Source organism: Varanus komodoensis, unplaced genomic scaffold (genome assembly GCF_004798865.1).
Source record: "Varanus komodoensis strain SLA01 unplaced genomic scaffold, ASM479886v1 scaffold15, whole genome shotgun sequence".
NCBI lineage: Eukaryota > Metazoa > Chordata > Lepidosauria > Squamata > Varanidae > Varanus > Varanus komodoensis.
The window spans coordinates 13,404,290-13,427,111 of record NW_025335440.1 but is presented as its reverse complement, the minus strand read 5'-3'; the positions used below and the strand labels follow the sequence as shown (position 1 = coordinate 13,427,111).

The window sequence follows — 22,822 nt, the reverse complement described above, 5'->3', positions numbered from 1 at the left end:
TCACAAATATGGTTTCTGTGTGATATAGTCGGAGGATCTCACCATGATCTACCAAGCTGTGCTTTGTACGCCTCCAAATTTCTGAAATAGTAGGAAAACCAGAGGCATCCCAAAGCAACGCTTGATTTTGCCTCAGATGGGCTTTGGTGCGGCATGCTTTCAGCCACACTACCAACCTCCTGCATGCTGAAGATCACTGGCCACAAGAAATGGGGGCTGAAGAAGCACTCCGTATGTGTAGTTCCCATACCCTCCAGTTATTCCTGGAACAAAATCAGAACCTTCTGGGCCTGGCACACTATCTAGACTTAAAAACTAATTAAAACTCTCTGTCCCACAAATGTGGAAATATACCCAGGTCTAGAAAACAGTCTCCATGGTTGGACTCCTTTTGTATATGGTTGCCAAAAATAATGCAACCACATTCATCTGGAGCCACTGCTATTCTACTGATTATGCTCACCCATAGTAGATTGGTGAGTTCCAATTGGTAAAATTCAAACTCAACTTTTCCCTGAAGCCAAATTGCTAATCCATTTTCCAATTTACTTTCCTTAATAGGGGTGAGGTTTTTGTAGGAAAAGAAGAGAACACACAAATTGAATGTAAGAAATCTCAGATTCAATCCCCAACATCTCCAGGTAAATCTGGTAACAAAAGGCCATTGCTCCTCAACACAGAAATATTGTGCTGTTTCACATGATGCAACAGTCCGTTATGGGTTATTTAACAAGACACATGCAGCTGTTATTTTGTATATCTAGCTCCTGCTTTGAGGTTGGCATGTCATGCAAGCCCTCACATAAATCTTAAACATTCTGTGTGTCATACAAGGATTCTTTAATTCTTGCAGAATCCACACTCATTGTGTTTGCATGGCACAACACAAAGCGGGGGCTGGGTATGTGAAGTGGGGCCTGCAGGCATCACAGCTTGGTGTGGGTAAATAACCCACAATGATCTCTACCATGTCATGCAACCAGGTGAGTATTTAGCCTTATCTAAGTGGACCAGTGGTCAGATTCAGAATCATGCAGCTTCCAGTGCCTGGTGAGCACTATCATGACCAATGCAATTTATTATGGTAGATATATGTTGCATTTATTCAAAATTTATTAGGTACTTATTTATTCTATTTGTACACTGTTCATGCAACACTGGGATTGGGGGGGGGGGAGCGGCACAAGCCGGAGCATCCCTCAGGGGCATAAAATGAACTGTGCGCTTGTTCTGGATCCTGGCCAATATATTCTTTGCAAACTGAACTGACAATCAGAAATGGGGCTTAATCTGTTTATTGGCTTGTGCCAAACTAACACTGGGTTGCTTCCAGACCAAATCAGTTAAACCTGTATTCCACTCAAATCAACAGGAAGGACATGGTAGCAATGATTTAAATCCCACTCAGTTCCATGAGTCTTAGTACAACTAAATTAGTTCATATCCTGCCCTTAAAAATTAAAAGTATTGTCCAGAACTAGAAAATGGTTTTGGTGTTAATAAGTCACCAAGATATTTACTATAAGCATCTAAATGATACTGATTACTTTTAGCTCATGTTTTTCACTACAGACGCATCTTTGATCAATACAGTCTTAGATGTGCATTTCAGAATCCAAATTGATGTTTGTTTTTTCAAGTTCAGTGGGTAGGAGGGTTAACTTCAGGTCACACATTGGACGGCATTATTTAGCTCACAGAGTTACCAATCATGTTGTTATCATAAATATTTATGAATTCAGTATTTTATACCATCCAATGCAGCATGTTAGAGTCATTAACTATAACATCTGTTCTCTGAAAACAATTCAGCAGAATGAAACATATTTCTTGGACCTTGTAAAGAAGGATTTAGCATTTTCTTTGTATCCATACATGTAAGTGCTTCCAATTTCAATGAAAAAAGGTAACATCAACGCAAAACATCTTTCACTGAACTATAAGCCATTTCTCACATGATTATTTCCCTCTTAAAAGATTAAATTTTGGTATCTAAAAGCAAGTGCCACTTGCCCTACAAGCTGACTCTCTTTGGTTTGATGAGCATCAGACCAAAGGAATAAAATGCTCGGAGTCTATATGCTTTGACTCCACATTGCCCAAATAACTATTCTTGGACACGTGCCTTATCGCTATGACATCTGAGTACAAATGCTGCTGTGAAATTAATAGTTAACCAGCTGTGCTAGGGATGGAAAGGAAGAATTGCTTACTTGTGCCTCTCCCAAGTCGTTATTCACCACAGTAAAGTTCAGCCCAAGTTCTTCAACATCCCCTTCATAGCTCTTCAGGAAAAGCAGGTTTTTGTACATTTCAGGATCTAAGGAAGCCAAGTGATGGATGTCTACATCTGCACTTGTCCCCAGCAACTTCGAGAGGAAAAAACTGGCGAACGGAAGCTCAACAAGCATGTTTTCATATAATGCCTTGGGGGGAAAATAGAACTGAATGTTAATTCACCTGTTTTGATATACCTCAGGTATGTTTGATGCATCCTTTCATTTTGGAAGCTTTCATTTAAATTTACTGCTACAAAGGCCAATCTTGTAAACAAAGCCATTTTCCAGCACTAAATAAAAAGGTCTCTTTTCATTTATATGTCACTTTGACAATGCCAACCCCACCGTCCATATTTATGAAGCAGTACTCGTTTCAGAGCATTTATACACAGTCTGGGTGTGAAATCAGAACTATGTGCTGCTTTATGGGTCAACGCCAAGCAGGCAGAAAGAGGCAGGAATGGAGAAATGCCCCTGTGCAGATTCATGCTAATGGCTAAGTTCAATTTAACACTGGAAGTTGAGGCTGACCTGGGCCATATGAAACATCAGTCCAGCCATCATTCAATTGGTGGGACCACACCAGACCACACATGTGCACTGCCTCCCACACACACCTGCCATTCTGAACCCACTTTCATACACAACGACCCAGGATGGTTCCTAGGTTCTCTGACACCATGTACAAATCCAGAATTCTGAATTGTTGAAGGACAACTTACTGTTTTCACTCAAGAACAAAATGCAAAGTAGAAGTGATGAGCAGACAGAGGGCAGAATGCAACAAGGGCCCAACTAACTATGGGTTGTTTAACTCGCAACTAACTGGGTCACTGTTTGCTACTTTAGGTTATCTCTATGCTATGTATTCCTAACCCAAACCTTTTAGTTTTGTGTACTCATTTATCGTATCATATCCCTACACTTTATACAAACATGAATGTATATAAGGCCAGAAATGCTAGTTTATTTTATTTCTAAGTTCAACACTTCAAAACTTTCAGCATGCAAGATCAAAACAAGAATGAACAAGACCACCGAAAAGAGCAGCAAAAAGCACCGATCATCCATTGTAACAAAAAAACCTGAAAAAGTATCTGTCAAAGATACCTTAACACATGGAGGATACTCTACTAGCACCAAGAATATATGGTCAATGAGATCAAAGTCAACAAGGTATTCCGTAAGCACAAATAAATGATTTGGTACTGACATGGAAGTTGAACCTTTCATTTGTGTTGCTGAATTTTTAAAGTAAACTTCTAATGTAAATTGTTAATCTGTAAGGTCAACGTTTGGTGTTTTGAATTTAGAACACACACACAAAACTACCTTGTTATATATATCAAAACTACCTGAAATTAAAATAGGATTTCACTGATGACTCACCAAATATTTTTGCAGTTGCATAGACTCCACCTATTTCCCCATCTCACTCTTTGAAAACACAAGTCAGGTTTAAGCCTTTAAGTATTTAATATGCATGCACTAATAAATGATGGCCCTAAACACTATGATCACATCAGCTAAATGGATTATAAATTAAATTTCCATAATGTATGCAACTGAAATACAAATGTAGGCGTAAATCAAGGTATTTTCTAAACACAGGTTAATTACACAGATTCAAGAAGTGTCTATTTTTTATGCAAAATAATCCACTTACCATTTTTCATGTGGGTCTTAATTCTTAGCCATATGTAACACTGGCTCCTAGAAGCCTATCAATAACTCCATGTCAAGGGAAAATAGCAATAGGTATATTGAAAGGACCTGCATGTTATTTTTCAAATGTCTGTCTTTTATGAGTGTTTATTGCTGGAAATTGTGCCAAAATGATTTGAAATAAAAAGGATTAATTATAGTAGAAGCCTTTTAATATAAGTGAGTGCACTACCAATGCAATTAATGCAAATTGTGGTGCTATCAGGAGAATAAATGTGAACAACATCACAGGCCATTTCTGTTTGCTGCCAAATAACTTTAGTAATTTACTACATTAAGAATCAATATAAAAATAATGCTTTTCAAATGCATCTCTATCAATCTTCAGGTAGTTCCACAGCAAACATTTATAACTTAATCTAAAAACTATATAAAGCATTTTTAGGCCACCTTGATTGTGCAATCTTGATTGTCATTTTAATTAAATGCAGCTTTCCGTAGCCAAGTTCTTCCAAATAAAAAAAAAAGGAAATGAAACATTCATAAACAAGGTAAGATGAATCATTAATATTCCAATTAGAGTAAAAGCTAAGTTTTGTAATGAACATCTCTCAAATGTGTAATAATTCTTTGTTAAGTTAATCACAGTTGAGCTCTGCTCTTTCCAGGTGGCAAAATACAATAGGCTTCACCACGCATGAATGTCCTGTCTTCTGGAGTTTTCTTGGCCAAGTCAAGCTCACCTTGATCTTTCATTTTCAAGTTAAGAACTAAAAAGAATACATGACAGAAAGGCATCCAAGTTCACAGTTTGGAATGAAGTGAACACTACGTTATAGGCACAATCCACTGCCCCATTTTGCTGATGCAATCTTCTTCCAGCAGCAGATATTACACAGAAAAAGTCAAATGGAATTCCTGCTCACAGGAATTTTGCTAAGGTTTTCTTGCTTGTACATAATGTGGTGGGGCTGTAGTGTCCTTCGGCTGCCTTGAAATAGAGCTTATTCCAATGCCTTCCATGCTCAAAGCAGGCAAACCTCCACACTTATGTGCATCTAAAGCATGGGGAGACCTGCTTGGATATGGCATAAGCCGTTGGCCCAGACTCCTCCCTCCTGGTCCCAGCAAGTCCCATTTCTTCCTCTCTGAGGCTGAATCCTACCAAGGAGTAGCTACCAGTGCAGTTCTTTCCATGTTGGCAAGAGGAGGGTAGGGCTCAGCACTTGGGAGTTCCAGCTCTGAAACTGCTGAACTTATGGCCTAGGGCTCTAAATGGTCCAATTCTGCCCCCTCCAACAATGTTGAGAAGCCACAGGATTGTGTGCTAAATGACACCGAAATCTAAGGGATGTGATTACAAGCTAATCCACTTAAAAGCTAATCTAAGGTGCCTAAAAATACGGTCTTCCTAACTCAAATGGCAAGGTAATTCAAGGAGTTAGTACCAGTATACAGGTCTCTAAAATACTATACCTCCAGTGTCTATGGGGCTTGTAATTAAAAACACAGTCTATCCTAAGATGCCGTTTGGCATGACCAGAATGTTATCCGGAACACAGGGAAAAAGATGAACACCATAACACACAATCCACAGTAATGTGAACAACAGAGCTAGAGAATGATTAGTGATATTTAGATAATTAGGAGCTCTTCCGCATGTTAGGTTAGGTATGTAGCCCATCGTTACAGCAAGAACACAATGGGCTGAATGGCCACAAGTATGACAGAACATTCCCAAGCAGTATGCCTTGCTTGCACCTTGACCTTTACCAAGAAGGAAAAAAATGTGAAAATCAACTAGACAAGACTTGCCCAACCTGATGCTGTCCAGATGCTCTGTACATTGACTTCCCAACTGACATAAGTCAGGGTTGAAAATGCTGAGATTGTAGTCCAAGAATCTAAGAAGCACTTATTGGGGAAAATGAAAACCTAAATTATATTTTTAACGTTTCTAACACATGTGTTTCCCTGATGTATCAAATTGGCCTTCCTGTCTATGGAAAAACAGACTTATTGTCTATATGATTTTTCTCTTTACACTAAAGAAACTATTCCTCACATATGAAAACCAACTATGTATCTCTATTATAAAAAGGAATAATATTATGACCTATACTGTATTAATAGCACAGAATTGCTACACTGAGCCACTGCACTATAAAAATCTGTGACAATAAAGACATGTATATGTCTGTCAAAACCAAGACCATGAAATACAGACATCTGAACACTGCATGCATACTAAAGGGTTCCTATAGGTGTACATTTGGAAGTTAGTTTGTTAAGATGCATTATCTCAAAGCACATTTGAAGCCAGTAGTAACATCTTCAGTCACTAGGTGGCAAATGTCCCTAATCAGCACAAAGCTTTGCAATTCACACAGCTGGAACTCGGGGGAGCAGTCAAAGAAGCAGCAATATGGCTACCCTCATCCCCCTGCTGAAGAGCAGCCCCCCTCAGTGGGAGTGTGGACAGACCCCCTCCCCCAACTGGACACCATGGCAGGGGCTTACGCACAGCCCCTGCCACTGCAACCATCCCATGAAGGCGTCATTGTATCAATCTAAGGATCACTCCAAATAATGCAAAGGTAAGTCCATTTGTTAGTTCTACAAGTAAAGGTCATGCTTTTTTTAATGCCATTGCTACCATCCCTATAGCTTCTATAAGCATTTCAGCTTTTCCCAACTGGAAATGCAATGCATCCTAATTCTTCCATCAGGCAAGGAAGGAACAGAAGGAAACACAGATAAACTCTAGACTGGGGAAGTAGGAAGAATCCATTTGGGAGCTGGAAATTTTTGGTTTTCCTTAGTTCAGCTGCCTGGGTTAGCCTTCTGGTCAATCCACATCATCACCTTCCCACCAAAACTTTGCAAATCATTTCACACACCTGTGCATATGTTTCCATAGATGTAAGAGCACTACTAAGTGAAAATACTTTTATCAGTCTATTACTAGAATGGTATACAGTATTCTACGTGCTTGGGACAACACTGCATATATAACTGCTGACATTCCACAGCATGAATATTCCTGAATTCGTATATTCAAAGGAATTGTCCTGTTACAAGCTCATGCAGAAATGAACATGAGCTCTGAGAAGAAAATTACCAGCACACAGTAGAACTTTGTTAAATGAAACATTTTAAAAACCTGTGTGAAGGTAACTATCATTAATCTAAAATAGCAGGGACACATTTCAAGACCAATCAATACCCTCAAATCAGCAAAGTACTCATTTTCAGTAAGAGTTCAAACACCACAATTTATTTCAGTAAATATTCTGAACCTAATTGACTGAAATGGACCTAGGTGTTTCCAGAGGCAAAAAAAGATCAGGATGCCATTACCACATACTTTAACTGTTTATTTATTCCCTGTCGGGGAAGCCTGATTTAGGAGCTATAAAATGCAATCAGTACACAAACCAGGAGCTGGAATCATCTGCTAATGGAACTTTTAATTGAGAAGTGACCAGTGACATGAGGTAATTCTTTCCATGTAGAATTGCTTGCAGAGACCTTTGCACACTTTATCACAGTAAACAATCACTAACATATGCATTAAAGAAAATTTAAATACATTATGACCCAATAAATATCACAATCAATCAATACAATCATTTCCCTCTCAAAGATTTAGTGTTAAAATACCACACTTTTAGTAGTCTTTTAGTGCTGGACACATATTTATAAATGCTGGTACTAAGTTTAGTCATTTGTAATGAAAAGATAATTGGTTATGTGAAAGTAACTAGTATAAACAAGACCACCACTTGTGTTTATCATTTAAAAATAAATTCATATTGGGAGATCATTAACATCTATTGAACAAAACTAAGTTTTCCCATTTCTGAATCATCAGCCACTTTTTATTACTTGGAAATTGTTTAGCTGTATTAAAGAAATTCACACTTCTTTTCACAATTAATGGCATGCATGGACTTGAATCAGCATAGCTAGAGCCATGAACCAAAGGTCAAATACAGTTTACCTAATGAAATTATTTTGAGAGTTTCTTTTGGGAGAATTAGAAGCTTTACAGAGGAACTGGATTTTTGTTTGCTATTTGTTTTAGCAGATACAAATGGACCACAGAGTGTATAAATGAAGTTCTTGAAGCGGAAGACAGGCCCAGAGCTCCTCACCAAATTCACTACAGCTGCTGTTACTTTAAGACTGTCTATTCTTCTGGCAGACATCTGGTCCCTTGACAGATCATGACATTCAACAACAGGCCATCACTGGCTTCTTGTTCTGATGGCTATATGTTACCTCCAGCATCAGAAGCACTCCAGTTGCAAGCAAACACATGCCCTGCTTGTGGGCTTCCTATGAACAGAATGCTGGATTTGCTGGACCCACATTTTGACCCAACATGGCTCTTCCTTTGTTAATTTTTCTCTACTGTGAAGTATTGGGGAAAGTGCAGATCTGTCTCTGACCTCGGATGGGGAAATCCTATAATTCTTGGTTTGTTAGTAACAAGAGTTTTAGTCTATTGCTTAAATCATGTTTTCATTTTGAGAGTTTTGGAGCAAAAGGCCTGTTTTATTTCTAGATGATGCCTGTGTGTGCCACAGCGGGCATCATCGTAGAGGAGGCACTCCCTCCTGTGAGAGAAAGTAAATGTAATGCAGCCTGCTCTCAGTCTGTTGCCCTCCATATCTGTTGGAGTGCCACACCACCATTTAAAACTCTACTGCCCATTTAATCCGGAACTCTTTTAGCCAATCAGAATGTTTCAAAATCAATTATACTAATCAATTTGTCTATTAAGACTGTAGCTGAGTAATCCCCATTAAATTCAGTGGAACTTAGTTCTGAGGTGACATGGAAATGAGTGTCTTGTACCTATTTGCAGGCCTCATGACAATCCTAAACAGATATGACCTCTACTTCACAGAGGTATTTTAGAGTGACAGAGTTAATATTATTAAGCAGTTATTTCAGGACCTAAGGAACATTTTAAAAATTGTAATCACCATAATTACATTCTGTTATTTTTTAAAAATTATATACAAGTGGATATTAAATACAATTTATTCAAAACAGAACAAGAACAAACAGATCATTTATTATATGTAGGAGATGTTCAGCACTAACTAAAGCATACTTGACTGAAGGGCTACCTAAACACAAAATATATGTAAATTATTTGATTTTAATGTATTTGTTTTCTGATAACATTGCAACATATAGAGTTCTTAGCAGCAACACTCTTTGCCTTTTTGGTTTATACAAATATGAAATTGCTGTGGAGACCAGACTGCTTCCTTTGCAGCATATGCAATTTATTTACACAAAGGCTTTTATTTAACATACTGCTGCATTTTAGAAATTATTTGCAAATGGATAAAATGGGGGCATTTTTATAAATGGATGAATAAATATTCAACAAGGTCTTCAACTAAAACCACAAATGTGGCAGGGACAGAATAATAAGGCTGTGATTCAATAGTATGGCCGTGCCTTATCTTGCAGCTGAGTTCATCAGCTTTCCAAACATGCCAGTTAAAGGATATTTCTGCACCTGGGTGCAGCTAATTATTAAATAACTTGGTCATTTTGTGCCTTGTGTAAACACAGGACTTGCACAGTACTAGTCTGCTGCTTTCAACATGACAGGTGACTGGGTTCCCTCTGATTTCTAAGTATACAACAGCGTTATTTGGTTTCTCTCAATCATAAGTCAAGCTTCTTAATTTCTTTTATACTTTAAAGCAATTAATATCCAGGCAAAATGTAAAGGTGAGTGTGTTTCACCTGTCGGCAAGGTAAGTTTTTACAAACTCTCCCAGGAGTTTATATACAGCTGCTTATATAATCATCATCGTGTAGGGTTTCTGATTGGGCCAGATGTTGTGGTAAGGACTATATCACATACCATGTCAAGGCAAACCAGAGTCATGAGAGAGCCACAACTCATCCAGGCCATCTAATGAGGCCTCGTCTGGAGTGCTGCACCCACTTCTGGGCACTCCAGTTTAAGCAAGATGCAGACAAGCCAGAAAGGACTTACAGGAAGGCAACAATCATGGTCTGGAGGCTGGAAACAAAGCCCTATGTGCAAATTGAAAAAACTGGGCACATTTAGCCACAAGGAAGGAAGACTGAGGGGAGATATGATAGCACTTGAATGGTTGTCACAAAGAGGAAGGCCAGGATCTCACTCATCCCAGAGTACAGGACACAGAACAATGGGCTCAAGTGATGGGAAGCCAGATCCAGGCTACATATCAGGAAAATTTTCCTGACTGTTAAAGCAGTATGACAATGGCTAGGGAGGTTGTGGGCTCTTCCACAATAGAAGCATTCAAGATGTAACTGGACCACCTGAGAGGGATGGCTTAGCATGGAGTCCTGCACTGAGCAAGGGGTTACACCCGATGGCCTGCTGGCCCCTTTCAACTCTACTATTCCGTGATTCACTGAAATGGCCCTGGCGCACCTTTGCCATTCCGTGCAACCTGTGTCACTGCATCGGAATATGCTGCACTGACTGTAAGGTAAGGGGGAAACCAGAAATTTAGAACGGCAGAATGGCTGTGATTAATAAAGGAATCATTCTCACATTGTGGATCTGTGCTCCAGTGCTCTTCTTCCATGTGTCACAAGCAAGAGCAAATACAGCTATGAAAGAAGCCGTAACTATTCCACATAGTTTGGTTTTACATCAACCCATTATTCAGACAGAAAGACTATTTGCCTGATGTAGGAATTTATTTGTAGCTTCATAACAGTGATTTTCTGGATTCACTGTAGTTTATAAATTGCTTACACGGATTTTCCTTCAGTCAAACCCACCTACACAGATACTAAACTTGGTACTTTTATTAAGCTAAAGATCTGAAATGCTATGCTGAATTCATGTGTGCAGCTTTTCACATATACTTCAAAATTTAAGCCATCTTGAGGAACTCAGAATGTCAAACATATAGACTACAGCTAGATGCCTACACTTCAGATCAAAACAACACTGCCATCCAAAGGAAGTTTTTCTTCTCCTGCAACAAAGGGAGAGGATGCATAAAACTTATTACTGTTTCCCAGGTTCACTCTCCATTCTTGAGAGTAGCAATCCCCCACTTCTACCCCACTTTGTAGTTCACACGCATTCATATGCAATTTCTTTTACCTTTCCAAGCATCCTCCCAAGGAAATAGTAGTGCCTTGCATACGAATCTCCAACAAGCATCTGTGCAGCAGGATTAGGATAAAGCAGTCCTTCATTAGTGGTCTTAAAAAATCCCTGGTTAGGGTTAAATCCTGATTTAAGTAGTTCATTCAGAAATTCTCGGAATATTCCACCTCCATCAATACCAGCCTCATCTAGACCGTGGGCATTAAGTAAATGAACACGAATTCTTTTTTTCAAATCAGGCTCTGGAGAAATTAAAAAAAGTCACGTAAGAATGTCTAAGCACCCTTCATACATACATACATACATTTAGAAACAACAGTCCGAAAAAATACAAAGCAGTTAGGAGCCTAAAGAGTTAGCAAAATGCAGAATTCAAATTATTTGTGTCCCAACATGTCACTATCACGCCCATCTTACTAACCCAATAATCTGCATAGCACATTTATGTCTTCTTGCTTATCTACAAGAGACATCCAACTCTCAAACCACCCCCTTTAAAACATATTGCAACATATTTCGAATGAAATGGCTTCTCATATAGAGAAATCTAGTACTAACAGCCCCACAAATAAGTATTTTTTTAAACATGGATCTGGAGCCGTTCAGTGAAGATTTTTCTGTGTGGATAATTGCTCTAGAATGATAGCGGCTTGCATACAGAAGAAATGTTTCTGCAGCCTAATTGAAGGGCGTTACTGAGCAAGAGCTTTTGCATCTACCTGTTCTATCCGTAACCCCCCCTTTCTTAGTTTTACATGGGTTACTCATTCCTGCTTTATATCTAGAGCTTCAGTTCTGCTCAGCAATTCACCTGACTTGCTGAAAATTGTATTTTAATGTGCTCTGAACTTCAACAAAAATGTTTTGACAGAGGGTTTTGCCACAGAAGGATTCTCATTCCATTTTACTTTGAAAGACTAATAATCTGTCTGCTATTATTCTGAGCTGGAGCTCTTTCAATGTACCACAGTTGTTTGGAACAGCCTACTGGTAAATGGCCAAAGCCAAGTTTCTTAAATAATTTAAGTTCTACCAAGAGATGATGGGCATCCAGCCACAGTAAGATTTATAGACTATCTAAGAACTGGACACCATGTCTTACAGCAAGGATGTACAACCTGGATGGCTCCCTGGGTTACATCCAAGTGCTGCTTTGGGGTCAGGGGGCTATATGCATGCATAGCCCACACATTCTACTCAGTGACCTTGATAGATTGCTCTTTCCTTCCTCCTAGCAGTAGCAGAAAAAAGGGGCTATTCGAATAAAGATCTCTGGGGAAGGATGCTGACTTTATACCAGGGGTCTCTAGCTCAACTTACCTGGGGGCCGCTGGAAGTGGAGTCTGGGTGAGGCTGGGCCGCATCAAGTATTCCACCCCCACGGTGGTGGGGGGCTGCTTATCCCGCAGCTGGCCTGGGCATCGCCAGCACTTTGAAGGCCGCAGGACCCCTCCCCTGTGCCCCACCCGTCCCAGCAATTGGCCCGCAGGCTGTGAGTTTGAGACCCCTGCTTTACACTGTGGACAGTATAAACAGTGGTGAAACTGGCAGAGAGTTAGAGCACTCTGCGGGGTAGTAAGGGCTTTTGAGGGCCACACGCAACCCCTGGAACATTACACTGGTACCAGGTTTCATAGGTGCAAACATTAAGTTCCCTAAACCTTTGTCAGAAAATTGAGATGAGAATGATTTCACATCTATGCCACTCTATAGCTGAAGGTCTCTGGGTGGTTTGCAACAGTTCATAAAAACAATACTTTAAAGTTCTGTAACATTTCCCATAAAATTAGCATGTATGTCTTCCAGAGGTAGGAGGAGGGAAGTAATCAAAAACAGCTGAATAGCCTGAAGTTCGGAAAAGCCATGCTGAGTCTACTGGATTATGATGATGTGCAACTAGGAAAGAACCCCAACACACATAGCTAATATCCCAAGCACCAGAAACACTTGCACTTTAACTGGTGCTGCAGATCCAAATGCAAACAATTGCCTTTAGAGGCAATTTTGGTACTGTGATAAATGAAAGTGACGTTTATACACATTTAAGAGTACATATAATTTATACTGAAGCGACTTGCATCTTAAAATAAACACTGAAAACTTTTACTTAAAATTGATTTCTTTTACTCCAGTGCATGAGGACAGATTAACCATCATTGTCCAGATGGATCTCTGATATTTCGTCACAGATACAAATAAATTTTAATAGCCAGTGCATCCCAGATCACACTGTCTCCAAAACCAGGGCACTTAGGTAAATTTATTCTACTAGTCTCTGTAAGATTTCCAGGAGTTTTCTAGTGGTCATATTGGTAGGGCTGATGTGTGTTCTCCACTGTGCATGAAAAAGTTGGCTATGATAGTATGGAAATGAATGAGAAAAAATATGAATAAACTGAAAAAAGAAGCACATGATAACTGTTTATGCTCTTACATACATGAAACTTGAAATAAACTAACATGCAACCGGTTTTCTCTAAACCAAACCAAAAGCTTTGAAAACATCTTTACATAACACAATTTCACCTGTGCCTCACAGAAGTTAATACATAAAATCTCCCCATAAGGGTACAATGCTGAATCAGGGCACATATTTTGCCACAGTTTTCAAGACAGAAATTATTTATCTTCATTTATAGGATGCACTGGTCCACAATCTAGAAGCGAGGTCTGCATGCATCCAAAAAGTGTATAGCTCTTGTTTTTATAGTTCCCAAGACATGTTATTTTATTACTATGAACATATTATAGCATTAATTGATAAACACTGTACCATTTTCAGGGGACAGTTTGTCATAGGCATCTTCATAAATATAATTTCTTCGGATAGTGACGTTAATTCCATCCAGAAATGGGCCTTCTCCTTGAACCTCCTGTTTGTCAGCATAGATAAGCCTTTGAAAGATCTTGCATGAAGTGAGTAGTGAGGGGAAGGGAAGGGAGGTAAAGTAATCTCATTTTAGTATGGATTTTTAATATTCCACAATTTCACAACTTATCAGCTTGTATTTAAAACTATATTACACAATAATGAAATACTGGAGGGTTTGTAAATGTATCACATCAGTAGGTTAGGATATAGAATGGTTAAAAACAAGTAATATAAACTGCATTAGGGAATGAACATGTCATATCAATAAAGTCTAAAATTATAATTGTTTTGTATCACTTCTAAGTCTCTCACCAATGCTAAGCAACACGTTTTCCCTACATTTATCATTGTCCTTTTGGGAAACAGTGATTTATTTCTCCCATGGAACTATCTTTCATTTCCTTGATGGTGCTAGTACACACTGATGGCAGCATGATTCTGGGAATTCAGTTTGCTAATTAGCTGAAAGCTGCAGGGCCAACAAAAGAACCTTAGAAAGTTGTTGTTTTTTAAATCAAAAAGATGAAAAAGCCACCGTTAAACCACAGCTACTCTCTAGAATATTAGAAAGGACAAGTGATTTTCAGAGTTATAACCAAATTATAGCTTGAAGTCACCATCTTTATAACTGTACAGTCCATTCCGGAAATCTAGTAGGACTTTATACTTGTGTTTTTCAAATAATACCTGGCTTATAGTAATGACTAAAGTGAAATCCATCTGTTCTGCAACTTCTCATTAATATTCCCCAAACCCTAAGATAAACACTTGGATACAGAACTCCTACTGGAGGGTTTTCTGAGGCTACCCCTTTCAATAACGGTCCTCTTGCCTCCTGTCAAGCCACTTTCGGAGTGCAAGGAAACTTCAGGAGTGCCTTTCAATGTCATTTTTGGAACCATTGATCATGTAAGACAAGAACAGCTGAAAAATTGAAGGCTCAGTGCATGTGTTCATGGAGGGATAAGTATACATCCAACAAGACCTTTGGATTCAGGCAGGCAGATCGTTGCTATATCTCCAGTGTAACAAAGTGACAGGCTGAAACTGAAGCATCTTTACAGTGGTAACTGGAACAGCATGATCAGATGGAATGTCCTTACTGGCAAAGGGGCACACTATCTTTCAAGATACAGGCAGTGCAAGATGGCATATTTAACAAATACATTAACTGGTGTATACTTACTGTCAAAAACACAAGAGTTAAAAAGATGACGTACCTTTACTCTTTCTTCAAAAGGAACCACAAAAGGTAGTTCAGTCAATATTGCAAGCTGCCGTTCCTCAGATACAGAAAGAGGTGCTGGATCCAAGCCCACTGGTGAATGCAAAAGGAGAAGGTGCACTCAGTCTGGATGTGCAATGTGACAAACTTTCTTTCTATTCTTCTCTGAATGGTGAGATTTGCAACCCATACAAAGTACATGGAGTTCCATGAACAGAGCAAACATAAACCAGGATCCCCAGATCTCCCCTGAGAGTTCCTGCTTACATAGATGGGCTTGGTCTGCTTTCCTGCTGCATTTTCCATACACTGAATATCACGCCAAAATGAGGCACACTGCCAACCACTTCCCATGAAAAGCAAGGAACTGCAATTGGGAAAGGAAGAGCTAATGGGTAGACAGAAGCATGTGTCTGAATTGGTGATTCTCTTTGGATGATGCCTACAGTCAATGAGACCCCATTTACACAAGATAGTTGTAGGCTGGGCACACCCTACCTATATTTTGACTGAGATCTAAGATTTCCAGTATAGTTGGAAGATGAAGACTTTCCAAACAAAAATATGATTGATTCTCAATATCTGACAATACAATTTAAGATCCATTCATAAGCAAAAACATACAGCTTCTGCCGGAATGATCAAACACTCTTGGAAGAGCTGACCTTGATACTGAAACAGAGATAATGTTCAGAGTTACAATTCTTTGGCATCTGTTTGCAGGACAGCAGCAACTGGCTAGCTTCTGCAGCAACAGTTCACAGATGCGATACTTTTAAGTTCCATGCAATTTTAACCGGAGGCATTTAAAAGTGCCTATTTACAGAAGAGGAGCATAACATTGCTCAGAATTTTGGGCAAATACCAATATTGTAAGCCCTTGGAATGAGAGTGTTTTGATAACTTTCAGTAAACATTTTTAATTACGGTCAATGTATACCATCTATTAAGCTAAGGGTTAAAAGCACTTTGAAAGCAGAAAGTGCATGTACAGCAAAGGTAAACCTCTATCTAACTTCAGCAGTTCAATTATTCTGGTCAATTAGTCAATTTTATCTACATTGCCCCATCAACATTTCCATCTTTAAAGAGAAATATGGGATGGAGTCATCAATACACAGGACATTTAGAACTCAAGAGCTTGCCATTTAACTAAATGAAAAAGCACAAATAAACATGGCCATATGTGAGTCAGTGGCTCTTTCACACTAATTGGTTTTAGCCCATACGGAGTCAAGTGGGATTAAACAAATCATAAGCACACTGTTATGCGCCTGTCTTCACACAATCATGTGGATCACATCTTTCTTCATCTCAAGGGCATTCACCGATCATCAAGACAGAGTGAACTTTGGAGAATGAAAGCCTTTATTACATGGAGGTGGACACAAAATGTAACCAAAGACTGGTCTGGTTTACAAAGTTATCCCCTGCACAGGTGAAAAGGATGGTTTCATAGGCAAATTCTTCTCCTTTCCTCCAAAGCCTTAAAATGTATGCAACAGCATATATGGTAACCAAAAATGTTCAGAAATGTATGAACTATGGTCATCCTCGCCAATCATTAAATTTCAAAGTACTAACTCCAATACAATTCTGGTCTTTTGTGGGATGTGTACACACACACACACACACACACACACACACACACACACACACACATTTCCTATGGCCATCAAGAATTTTATATATGTATTGCCACAGAACAGCATTATGAATGAAGCAGAAATCCCTCTAAGGTATATATACAAATAGACTGGAAAACTTCAGAATCTGGCAATATGTTCTCTGCTTATAAAAAAGATGTAGCATCTTCAGTTTCCAAGAAGAGGTAATTATGTTGCCTTACCATCCAAGGTAGACTGCAATGGTCCTATTCTTCCCATTCTACGCACTCTCCATACATGTCTGGCTGATGGCACATAAAGTTGTGTAACCTAGTAGTGAATTATATGTCATGGTTAGATTTCTTAAAAAGACCAAAAATTTAATCACCACTAGAAAAAATATTCAAATACACGTAAATAGTTATTAAAATGTTACCAAGCATGTTTTAGGAAAACCAATATGTTTTATTAAATGTATTAAAATAATGTTCTACCCAAATGAAGGGGATCAAATGTTAGTACTGAAAATACAAGAATTCAGTGCTCAGCCTTCTTTATTCACCCCCTCTTCTCACAAAGGAACAGAAGGACTTTCCAACCACACCTGTTCCATGCATTCTGACTATGCCTTAAGAATGAGAGATCACACACTTAAAGGTGATAGAACTATCTAGCTTATTAAAGCTGCAGTATGGCTTACTCCCAAGGGCTACTGAACTCAGCTGAACAGTCTTCTGAGTAAATATGCATAGGCTCAGACAGCAAACTCTCTATCATATTTTAAATACAGAACCAAAGGAAAAGCTACTAATATTCAAGATGCTTCAAAGGGTAGGCTTAACACCTGCACTAAATTTCACTTATGTGCACATAGATATTAATGCCAGGATTCAGTATGAAAAATAAATGCATACATAGTTTCATAAGCCCTGCCATGCCATAAACACAGAGAATTTTAAAAAGTTAAGCAACTAGCACCATATTACCTTGTCTGCTTTAATATTTTCTTGTTCTGATAGCCAATGATTAGGTGGACAGAAATTCCTCCTTGTATCTCTAGATTTCAACATTTTCACTAAATTAGTAATTACCTGGATGACAGAAATAGTTCAAAATATATTACTATGCAAAAATAAATTATGTTATACTATAATAGACTATTTTGCATGCAGCATTACTATTATTTATATGATTACATGAATTCTGTTTTTTATTCTCAGAAGTGAATAAGTAATTGAGGATTTGGCCCTAGTGCAACCTTTCATATTGCTCCTCATGGTTACCCCAGAGGACAAGCAAGGGCCCAGGGACTGGGTTCAAACAATACAATAAACCATATTATCCTGAGATGCTTGTAGTGGATGGTATACTGAATGAATGAATGAAGAGTCCCGTATGGATTGAATGTGGGTTGTTGTTGAACTGTGGAATATTATTGCAACATGGTTATATTGTTTAAGCCCAGCTGCACTAACAAACCATAGCTTCTTAACCACAAATAACTCAAGAAAACCCATGTTTTGTTGTTGGGCTGTGAACTGTTTGTGGTTAACCATGGTTTGCTAGCACTGTGGTGTAGTGGTTAAGAGCATGGGACTGGGACTCAGGCAATCTGGGTTCCAGTCCCTGCTCAGCCATGGAGCCCACTGGGTGACTTTGGGCCAGTTACAGACTCTCAGCCCAACCTACCTCACAGGGTTGTTGTTGTGGGGATAAGATGGAGGAGGAGAATGATGTAAGCTGCCTTGAGTCCTTTGTAGGAAAAAAGCGGGATATAAATTGAAAAAAAATAAAAACGCAATAATCCATGTTTCAGCAACAACATGGTTTAGCAACAACCCATATTCAACCCTTGAGTGTGACTTGTGTCATCTGAACACACTCAAGACAACAGGTTCATATAACCATGGGTAACTAGCTATGTTATCGGAATCCAAACTGCTTCCTGCACGGTGGCTTATTTTTTTGAGAACTGGCCACCCACAGCTTGTTCTAGGAGTTGTTCACACCACAATTGGTTGTGTTGTTCAGACCTGGGAGACTTTGCAGGCAGTGGCGAGAATGGAAAATGCCCCTTCCCATGCTGTCCCTTCAGCATATCTTCGTTCACAAAGGCACTCTTACAGCTGCCCAATATGTGTACTTTTTCATGTCTGTCTCAGGTGTCAAGGGAGTGGACAAGACAAGACTGAAAACAGGCTAATTTATGCACAGTTGCCAGGGTCCAATTGCCAAGTTACCAGTTGAAAAGCACCAGGACAGGAAATAAAGCAACAGAAGTGCACCCAGTATCTCCAACTTGACCATATAATCCTCTTGATTTTAACTGTTGAATTGACAGTTCTCAGAGTCAGTCATCTTCTGAACCCTTCCCCAAGTTTCCAGAAAATCCAAAAAGAAAAGATTTTAACTCCATTCGCAAGCGCACACACACCCCTTTTGTGGTTCCTTTTCAAATAAGTTACTGCAGGTGCATAAGGTGTTACCCTTCACTTGTTTCCTAGCCATTAAATTTGTGATGAGAATTACATTGTTGCTTTGGCTACTGAGCAGTTAAAAAATGTAACGAAGAAAACATTCTGGGCAGGGAGAGATATTGTCATTCCTTTCATATATTTTATCACCCCCCTCCTCCATTTTACCGGTACTTGGCAACGGACCCCCCCCCCCACGGCAGTGTGCAATTTAGTCTAAAAGCAGCCTCACATTGCCATTGTCCTGAAACAGACAAGGAAATTGACTGGGCAGGACTACACTTCTCTGACACCCGTAAGAGCACACTTGCAAAAGACCAACAAGAACAACAACAGAAACACAGTGGCATACTTTTCAGGAGCTGAAAAACTAAGAACACTGCAGTTTCTATGGCTCCATTTTTAATAGCACTAAATCTGAGCAGAGAGGGGAGAAATAATGTGTGTTTCTGCAAAAGAAACAAGGATACATGCCAGGGTCAGCTGGGACAGAGCGGGATGGAGTGAGAGTACAGTCCACATCTATTAGCTGCACCATGGGTTGTTCCATGAACCAACAAACCAATCATAACTCATTTGCAGAGTGGCCTAGCATGATGTGTAAATTTACCCCACAGATTCTCAGGGTGTTTTACTTACAACTCCCCTGCTACAAACCTACAACGAAAGAACTGTTCCAGGTTCAGATATCACATTAAGCTATCCTGCAACACCCAGAACAACAACCTACTGTGGTTTGGCATGATGTGTGACCAGGCCAATGACTTAACATCAATGCCGACCCTAGTTTAAATAAACTAGATCAGAAACACATATCCATTATTTTCCTCTGCTGAAGGGTTCTGCGCTTGAATCCTGAAGCGAAATTTCAGGAGGTTGGAGAATTATCTATGCTAACTGACAAGCACATGTTGGAGCTAAGAGAAAGCACAGTGCCAGAACAGGAATGGTTTCCCTTCTCATGGGTCCAATTATGCATGCAAAAATGCAAGACCACATTACAGCGCCAGCCCCAAGGTTGGTTATTCATCTGAACCAAACCCCTGCTCTCCCTACATCAAGTTTAAAAACAATATGGAAGAATTATGACAGTATGCTGTATGAGACTGCTAGTATGTTTTTCTGGTAATTATTTTAGCAGTGTGTGAATTGGTGCATTAGTGGGCAGGTGCCAAAAGAAGCAAAAGCACATTCAAAAATGCCCCTTCCCTTGTGCACATACTGAAGATTTTTCTTTTGACTTGGTTTGATAAGTGAGGTTTTCCACACTGGGGAAAAACTCCCACACCATTAGAAGATCAGTAGGGTGATGCAGAAATTATTTTAACATTTTGCCCTTTATAAATGTGCTGCAGGCTAGACAGGTTGGACACTAAAACACTAATTCCATTAGACTCTAACTGCAACCACCAGGAAAAGCTACTGCATGTGCTATATGTGAAACCTTTCAAGTACTGTGGGAAGTAATCTGAAAGACACTGGAAAAAATTAAGCTCAGCCAGAGATTGTCTTCATTGCTTTTTTGTGGAAACAAAGTGTCTACAAACCTGCTAAAACACACTACTGTACAGAAAATTAGAGCCATTGTCAGTTAATATGATGAAATAAGCATCAATTTAACTTTTAAAAATCTGTTATTCTAAATACTTTTCCTGTCAACTTGCTGTTTTAATCTTGTATCTTTGGAAAACTGGGGAATTGATACAAAATGAAACTAGTGATGAGTCAGAAAGCAGGGAGAGAGTCATAATTTTGTTATTCCATTTGCTGTCTGTGGAAAGGCAACTTCTTTTATAGCAATCTGTCAGGTTAAAGGGCACATGGACAGGGATTTTAAGAAACTGGTTTTAAGCTACATGATGTCCATCTCTTTTTAGCAAGCCTTTGGCACAATGGGCGACCTTGATGAAAACTGTATCCTTTAGCATGGCAGCAACCACTTCAAAGGAGGGAAGGGATCTGCCCCATCCCCTTTCTAGAGGCAAAATGCAGAGAAGCAACAATACTGCAGTGCCCATGACTAGACACACAAAAGGGTTTTGGAGGGAGAAAGGAAAAAGATAGGTTTTTCTTTCACAGCTGCAGCTAAAGATGGGTGTTCACTCACTCATGATAATGAATGCACCAAAAACTAATCCCTGTGTAAAATTGGTGCAGTACTTGAAACACTTAGTCCTACCATTATATTCTATTAAACCCTTATTCACTTCATTTACTGTTACCTTACATTCACAATATGCAACAGAAGTAAAATTGTAACAGAAAACATGGTTGCTTTTAAGTATTCACACAAACACACCATTTTGGGCAGACCAGGCAGGAGAACTTGTGTCCCTGCTGATTCTCTTATGCCCTGCCAACTCTGCTGTGTAAGCAGCCCTCTGCTTAAAAATATTAATGTAGTGCTGCCAGGGCAACCAGAAATGAGTGGAAACAATAGTTGCTGAAAGCAGGCAGAGAGGCAGAGCATGCATAAGGAAGTACCAACCTGTCTCCTTCATTTTGGGGCTTCTTCCAGGAAGCGCTTAATCGCCCTTGCATAAGCAGGGGGTCTAATTTGTCTAAATCAACAGGACCCACTGCATGAGGAAGGGAATTTGTGTGGCAGGAGGGAAGCAGTGTGGGTATAGGCATCCCATTGGATGCTGCACAGAGTGAACATTTTCCTGTATTTAAAGAAAACCTACTTGTTACTATCATTTTAAAAAGGGCAGGAGGAGATTGCAAGGTCATTGCCCTGTAGCTTTTAACAGATGAAGCTGCAGTGCACACGGGACTGCAATTGCTCCCTTGCCTTTAGGCCACCTGTTCCTACATGCAGAAGAACAAAGGTCAAATATGCCAATTTTTGCTTGAGCCACATTAATGAGGAAAATGCTGACTTCTTAAAAATTATGAATGGGCAGTAAAAATCCAACCTCCACTCTCCATGCTTTGGAAGCAGGGTACCTGAAAGACCACCTGCTTCATACAATGTGCCGTTCCTTCAGAACTCCTTCAAAGGCCCTGCTCTAACTTCTACACTACCCAGAGAGCTTCAGCTATGGGCAGTACAGAAATGTAGAATATAAATAATACTGTATTTCTCTGATGTGCCACTCTGGTCCTTAATTCTTCTCCTCAAGCCAATATGGATAACTTCTATTCAGGAAGTCTCCAATTAAAGCCATTTTGTTCTGTCAGGCATTTTTATGGTGGCGTACTGAGATGACATCAGCAGCCAATGCCCTGTTCATAGCCTTTTATATTCTTACTGTTCGTATGTTGTTGTATTATTTTAGTGTTGCTGTTTAATGTTCATAAATTTAATTAGTTTTAACTTCTTCCTGTTTTCCTTTTGTTGATTCTAGCCACCTGAGTTAAAAATCTTTTAAAATAAAGAAATAAGCTGAACTTGAGTCTTGTATACACATGCTATGGAAAAGTTGTTTCTAATAATTATAAGTTTATAGTGCTGTATTTTGTACAGTTTATCTTTAAAATGATGCAAAATACATGCAGATTAAGGAATGCATACCATATCTATTTCTTCTGAAAAGTCCTTCAA

The 22,822-nt window shown here is 39.2% G+C and overlaps 1 protein-coding gene across 1 annotated transcript in view; it reads right to left on the bottom strand.

Moving 5' to 3' along the window:
- UBE3C (ubiquitin protein ligase E3C) overlaps positions 1-22,822 on the bottom strand; it is a 68,308-nt gene that overhangs the window by 8,432 nt on the left and 37,054 nt on the right. Inside the window, exons 15-20 of the mRNA XM_044424591.1 lie at positions 17,788-17,892; positions 17,044-17,131; positions 15,190-15,287; positions 13,871-14,003; positions 11,092-11,339; positions 2,214-2,426 (exon numbers count right to left, since the gene is read on the bottom strand). Coding sequence (XP_044280526.1) covers positions 2,214-2,426; positions 11,092-11,339; positions 13,871-14,003; positions 15,190-15,287; positions 17,044-17,131; positions 17,788-17,892 — 885 coding nt within the window. The remainder of the gene's footprint in view (positions 1-2,213; positions 2,427-11,091; positions 11,340-13,870; positions 14,004-15,189; positions 15,288-17,043; positions 17,132-17,787; positions 17,893-22,822) is intronic.